Raw genomic sequence first — 7,500 nt, forward strand, 5'->3', positions numbered from 1 at the left:
TGTTTATATGACGCAGTGCCTTATGCACCATTGGGGTGCGGATAAGGGTTTTATTATTATTATTATTATTAATGCATAAAGAAAGAGTAATAATTTATTTATTTATTTATTTATTGAACGGCTGAAGCCTTCAAGATAATCCATATATCCAATATCTAATATAAAAATACACTAATGAATACACTAATAGAGAAACAAAAAGTATTATAATAAATAGTCTTAAAACATAAAATGATAATAAAATAACAAATAGTCCGCACTGGTAAATACACGTCTCCTTCAAACACTATTAGCGAGCAGCAAGAGAGAGTGAAACACAACGTTTAAATTTATCCATTATAACACGGAGAAGAAATGCTGAGAAAGTACAGATTTCAAGGAGGATAACAATACATCAAATAAATCTATACTTTCAAAAGCATTGGCTAACATGTGAAGCCGCGGAATGGGAGAGAAAATGGCATAGTTTGCATTATGTACAAATACTGCGAATACAGATTTTTGCCTAGTACCTCTTAGACGCACGCTAAGCTTTAAAAAAAGCTTTATAATAAAGTGATAATGAAAGAGTTCCACGAGAAGACGTACGCCCTTTGCGCTTAGTATTGAATAATACATTATTTATCTCGAGCTCAAATTTACAAATATCTCCGGGAGATTTAATGGAATTTCCCATAAACAAAGTTAATAATTTAATTTAATACATTTCATTCGACTGTTAATTCAAACATCGCCATAAAGTTTAGGGGCTGTTTAAAAATGCCCCGTTCCTTACTCGATTTTGCTAACATTGGGTCCAAATATTAAATATCATTAAGTACTAGCTGTATCCGAAAAGGCATTTATGTGGCTCAGCCTGGTCAGATAGAAAATAAAAGAAAAGAAATCGGTTTTCGTGGATAGCAAAAGTATTTATCTTTACTCTCGGCCTTTGCAGTGAAACAGCGGTTTTTGCATAAGTATATATATATGTATATATATATATATATATATATATATATATATATATATATATATATATATATATATATATATATATATATATATACATATATATAAATATATATATATATATATATATATATATATATATATATATATATACAGTATCTACTCAATGAATTAGGGCCACCCATTATTTTTTTGAATACTCTGAAATCTTTTGGATTATTACATTTATTTTACATAAATACTTTAAGTTTTTTATTGACATCTAATATCATGTATATTACCTTCAATAATATGTAAAATATACCTGGATTATTTAAGCGTTTACAAAATTTTAAACCCTTTTTCTGAGAAAGGTCCCTAATTAGCACAGGTAGACAGATAGTTGAAAGTTCAAAAAAAAGCCCTATCTCATTTATTAGTGAAGTTTCTTGAGTTCTGATTGTTGTTTTGTTCAGAGAGGTTATATAGTTATCGTGTCTTGTGAAAAAAACTTAATTTTTAATTTTAGTTCATAAAGTATAATTTTTTTTTGTAAACACAAGTGTTTTTTTTGAAAAGGACAAAATGGGAAAAAGTAAAGACATTTCTGAGGAAAAAAAGTCTAGTGTTATAGTGCTACTGAAATTAGGAATACTATCTAATAGAGAAATTTCAAAAAAAGAAAACGTTTCTCGTCAAACAGTGGACAAAATTTCAAAATCAATAAAAAATCAGTCACCCGCCACCAGCAATCAGCGAAAGAACTGTCGTAAGATTAGAAAAACAACACCGAGGACTGATCAAAAAATCGTTCAAAGTGCCTTAGAAAACCGAAGTGCATCAGCAAAAACATTAAAAATAAAATTGGAAGAAGAGGGTATAAATATATCGGTATCAACACTGAGGCGACGTCTTTACGAAGTAAATCTGAAATGCAGGCGCCCTGTAAAAGTACCAAAATTGACACCACGAATGAAAGCGGATCGATTAAAATGGGCCAGGCTACATCGAAATTACTCGGTAGATGATTGGAAAAAGGTATTTATTTAAATTGAATTTTCAACATATCATTTTAGTCAATAAACTTATATATTTGAATTAAACTTAAATTTTCATTATTTTTCAGGTCATCTTTAGTGATGAGTGCCGGTTAGAAGCCGTGACAGAGAGCCGTCGATTCGTCAGGAGAACACCAATGGAACGTTACAATGAGGCCTGTGTGGTTAAAGTTATCAAACACCCCCCTGCAACAATGATATGGTCATGTATTATTAACAATTTACCTGGGCCGTTGTTTTTCGTGGAAGGAACAATGAACCAAAATTCCTATAAGCAGGTCCTCGAACGAATTTTATTGCCCTTCTACCATACACTCGACCCAACAGAAGGTCCATACACCTTCATGCAGGATGGGGCACCTTGCCACCGGGCTAAATCAATAATAAAAATTTTGTCTAACAAAAATCTGCCTTTGCTCCCCTGGCCTGGAAATTCTCCGGACCTTAATCCTATAGAAAACGTATGGAGCATGTTAAAAAATAAGGTATACTCATTCCCAAATCCGACAGTAGACTGTCTAAAAAAAAAATTCAAAAAATTAGGTCAGAAGACGAAGAAATAAAAAACACGATAAAACAGTGCATTTTAAGTATGCCAAAAAGAATTGAGGCAGTTATTTCTGCCAAAGGTGGAAATAATAAATACTAACTATATTTATATGAAAATATATGCATAATTTAAGCGTAATAAAGTGTTCTTGTGTAAATAAAATTCAATGTTGTTTTATTCAAGGTTTTCTCTGAGTTATTCCTGTTTGAATTGAGAAATTGCGCGAAATTCTGCGTGGCCCTAATTCATTGAGTAGATACTGTATATATATATACATATATATATATATATATATATATATATATATATATATATATATATATATATATATATATATATATATATATATATATATATATATATATATATATATATATATATATATATATATATATATATATATATATATATATATATATATATATATATATATATATATATATATATATATATATACATATATAAACATATAGGTCCACCTGCATAGTGTAATGGTCAGCACAATTAGCTACCGTTCTGGAGGTCCCAGGTTCAATTCCCGGGAGAGGGGTTTAAATAAAAATAAGTGATTTTTTCACCCTAATATTTATTCAATATTACCCTGGACTGGTACCTGAAGTGGAGGGCTGATCACCTTTCTTTCATGTGTTAACGATCAAGATAACACTGCGATTATACGATACAGTGCCCTATGCACCATTGGGGTGCGGATAATGGTTTGAAGAATATTTGAAGAATATTTGATTAGGAAGAAAATAAATAAATTAATGAGTAATAGAAGTCGTTTTCTATTTACCTGGATGATGTGGTGGTCGCTGATGAGCTTCCTGACGCAGTTGAAGACGAAAGCCGCGCTCATCCCGGTGAGAATGAGTGAGAATACCACCATGATGATGATGATGTGCTCCGACTGCATCCACGCCGACCCGTTGCCTTTCTGGAAGGACAAACGAACCAGTCAGGGAAGATTTGAGATTACAATTCAAATACTTCAAATAATTATTTATTGTTTTGAATATTGAAAGCATTAACTTTGTGGATCATATAAATCAATTTCTAAATAATAAATAAATAATAAATCAATTTCTCGAAATAATATATAATTATTTATTGATTTGGCGTTTAATTTGTAGAACTCCATTTTAATTTATGTACTAATTTTAAATCAAACACAGATTTTTTGAGTCTACTAAGTTGTATTTTATTAAAAAAAACACATAAAAAAATTATATTGTGACAATTGTTTCGCCCTACGAATGTGAAGATCTGTGTTTGATTTAAAATTAATCCATAAACTTCAAATAATCTTTATAAAATTAAACTACTTTGTTTTAACCACCTTTTTATTATTAGTACCTACACTTTAACCAACCGGTTTCGACAAGAACCTTGTCAATTATCAATTGAATTGAAGTAACAGTCCTATTTTTGATATTTTAGCAATTTCTGTTCCTAGAAGGAAAAATAGGTTTAAAATAAAAAAGAAGAAGAAGAATAAGAGAGATAATATGCGTTATAAATTAAAAGAAGAAGCTACTTAGATCTGTTCTTTTAATAAATAATTTCAGCAAGATATTAAATCGAAACATAGTTAAATGACTGGTGTCTTTCATATGGTGAAGGGTGACCACGTCACTGGCTCGAAGGATTGAAATATATACATATGTAATAAAATATGAAGAAGAAAACCTACAACAGCCATCTAAGACCTAGGGAGAACAAAAGAGGTATCGGAAGACCCCAAAAGAGATGGTCCGACGACAAAGTCGCTGTGGGAGGTAGAAACTGGCTGCAAGCAGCAACCGACCGGAGGAAATGAAATGAAGGGGAAGAGGTCTATATCCAGCAGTGGAGGACAGAGGGCTCATGATGAAGAAGAAGAGAAAAAAACGTGTGGATCGAATGAGTGAGGAGGTTTGGTCGGTTACTTTAAAAATCCGATTATTGTATAAAGAAAGAGAAACACAAAATACGGCTTCTTTAAAAATGTGATTCAGGTATACAGAAAGAGTTACATAAAATGCAGTTACTTTAAAAATGTGATTCAGGTATACAGAAAGAGTTACATAAAATGGAGTTACTTTAAAAATGTGATTCAGGTATAAAGAAAGAGTTACATAAAATACGGTTACTTTAAATATGTGATTCCCGCATAAAGAAAGTGTAACACAAAATACGGTTACTTTAAATATGTGATTCCCGCATAAAGAAAGTGTAACACAAAATACGATTACTTTAAATATGTGATTCCCGCATAAAGAAAGTGTAACACAAAATACGGTTACTTTAAATATGTGATTCCCGCATAAAGAAAGTGTAACACAAAATAGGGTTACTTTAAATATGTGATTCCCGCATAAAGAAAGTGTAACACAAAATACGGTTACTTTAAATATGTGATTCCCGCATAAAGAAAGTGTAACACAAAATACGGTTACTTTAAAAATGTGTTTCAGGTATACAGAAAGAGTTACATAAAATGCAGTTATGTACTTTAAAAATGTGATTCAGGTATACAGAAAGAGTTACATAAAATGCAGTTACTTTAAAAATGTGATTCAATTATAAAGAAAGAGTTACATAAAATACGGTTACTTTAAATATGTGATTCCTGCATAAAGAAAGTGTAACACAAAATACGGTTACTTTAAAAATGTGATTCCCGCATAAAGAATAGTGACACAATATACGGTTGCTTTAACAATATGATTCTCGCATTATACGGACTGGTACCTGGTGTAGTTGTCAATCGTGGGTAGAATCGGTGAATGTTACACGTGTGTAAAGTGATCAGTAACAAGCTAATGACGGTTGCAAGCCCCGTAAATGCCCAGACTTCTTTTTTCTTCTTCATCTATGTTGAGAGATGTCAAAAAAGAATGCACTTACGTGGCACTCGTCTTCGTCCCATTTGAATCTGCAGTTGATTCGGCCATTGCATCTGAGGTCATCGGAAATGCACGTGTTGTCCTCGCAATCGTACTCATCGTCCATACATGCTGAAAAGCAATCAGTAAACCGTTAACCCTTTCCGGTGCATAAAAAAATTAAATAAATTCCACCAGGTCCACAATAGATTTACAGCATTACAGGGTTAAACAATACATCCAAGTTTTTTTTAAACTAAAATATAAATATTTGATGGCATTTTTCTAGTTTTTAACCCTTTCCGGTCCTATGTCGAATGTCATTCGATTTTTTTTTTCATCAGTTTAAAATTAAAAGGTAAATTACCTTTGTCTTTTCCCTTCTCTCTAAAGGCAGTAAAAAGTGCCTCGAACGAGGAGTTGATCGCCTTGGCTTCAGCCATGAACCTGATGTGCAATACATTGCTGTTGGATTCAACAGAGTCAGCAATGGAGCCGCAGAAGTTTTTCAATCTGAAAAGAAAAGAAATAAAATTATTAAAGAGAAGAAATGAAAAAAGATTGTCAAAAAAATATAACCAATTCTTGATTATTATATCAGGATGAAATATCTACATCAAGGGTGTACTCTCAATTATACGAAGTCAGTACGCGACCGGCTGTGCGAGAAGCCACACGTCATGTCCGCGTACACATTGAAATTTGGCGAATAAATATTTTTAATATATATTTTTTGACACCTTTCAATTATTATTTTTTCTAACGATATATTTATTTCGAAGAAAAACTAATTTTTTCTATGCAAAAACGGTGTTTCAAGCAAAAAATGCGGTTGCTTGAAATGATACTTGGATTTGAAGAAAATTAAGTTGCGGGAAGTCCGGCGAATGATTGAATTTCCCGAGGTTCTTTTAAAGGTCAATCTTTTAAAGGTGATATTTAATCGTTTACTTACCTCGAGGGAAGATCAGTTCTGTTTGAAAACACGTCCACAAAGTTGCTATCGCAGTCGTTTGGCATCTTCAGATCAAATTTCTTAAATGCCAGCATTATCTGAAAAAAAAGTTTTGTGTAATTTTTTGTTTGACCTTTTCTATCGCATCCGTGGTATTACCACAAGGAGAGAACGAGACAAATAGATTACTCCGGTATCGTTTGATCCAATTTCTGGTCGCTCGGCACTCGGCGGCGCGCTCGAAAGAACGTGGAATCTATGACTCAGCTGGCGGTGAGTTGCGAGCTGCGTACTACGATTTCCATACAACAATGAACTGGGACCTTTTGGTATCCCGCTTCGAATTATGTGTAATTTTTGGATGATCAGTATGGGAAAGGTAAAATATGTATTTAGTTACAAAAATTAGATATTTATTGCAACTGCAGACAGTTGGTAGAATCCCATTTTTTTTACAACATTTTGAGTGTGTCCAAATACTTGTTCACAAAATCTGGATTATCTCCAATTACAGGAGTTATTTTCATATTATTTTTTGACATCTCATCAAAGATGAAGAAGAATATGGAAGTCTGGGCATTTACGGGGCTGACGATATTATTGACGGCATTATTGACAACCACACTACTCAAATTCTTGGAAGTTCTATGTATATGAACCAATTTAGAAACCTTGTTCTTGAATCACTAGAACTTCACTAGAGACATCTATTGGTGAGATGTAAAGAAGCTTTTTACTAAGCAGAAACTCTTATATTAGTATGTGAGATCCGAATCCTGGATTATAATCACACACATGAGAAACGCCAGAAAATACCATTTTCATTTTTATTATTAAGCTTATAATTTGACCAAATAATTTATTTACAACATTTTGAGTGTGTCCAAATACTTGTTCACAAAATCTGAATTCCCATTTTTTTTAATAAAGAGAAATATTTGTGTTTTTATTATTTACACAAATATTTCAATTTCATACTATTTCTGTGAGCCTAACCGGCTCATTATTAGAAATAGGTATCGAATTGTTGTAGAGTGGGTTCGAACCGAGAAACTCTGACTTAAGAGTCCGCGACACTAACTACGGGACCACAACCCGATGCTTACTTTTAAATTGTTGGGTAATATTTCCAAAATTAAA

At 32.2% G+C, this 7,500-nt stretch overlaps 1 protein-coding gene across 1 annotated transcript in view; it reads right to left on the reverse strand.

The window, feature by feature from the left end:
- The window catches only part of LOC148300368 (uncharacterized), a 74,132-nt gene that overhangs the window by 9,015 nt on the left and 57,617 nt on the right, over positions 1-7,500 (reverse strand). The window contains exons 6-9 of the mRNA XM_088274890.1: positions 6,361-6,458; positions 5,773-5,918; positions 5,428-5,537; positions 3,335-3,475 (exon numbers count right to left, since the gene is read on the reverse strand). Of these exons, the coding sequence (XP_088131016.1) occupies positions 3,335-3,475; positions 5,428-5,537; positions 5,773-5,918; positions 6,361-6,458 (495 nt within the window). The remainder of the gene's footprint in view (positions 1-3,334; positions 3,476-5,427; positions 5,538-5,772; positions 5,919-6,360; positions 6,459-7,500) is intronic.

This window comes from Brachycentrus maculatus, unplaced genomic scaffold (genome assembly GCF_059751285.1).
Source record: "Brachycentrus maculatus isolate JH-2025_06_01 unplaced genomic scaffold, ASM5975128v1 h1tg000737l, whole genome shotgun sequence".
Classification (NCBI taxonomy): domain Eukaryota; kingdom Metazoa; phylum Arthropoda; class Insecta; order Trichoptera; family Brachycentridae; genus Brachycentrus; species Brachycentrus maculatus.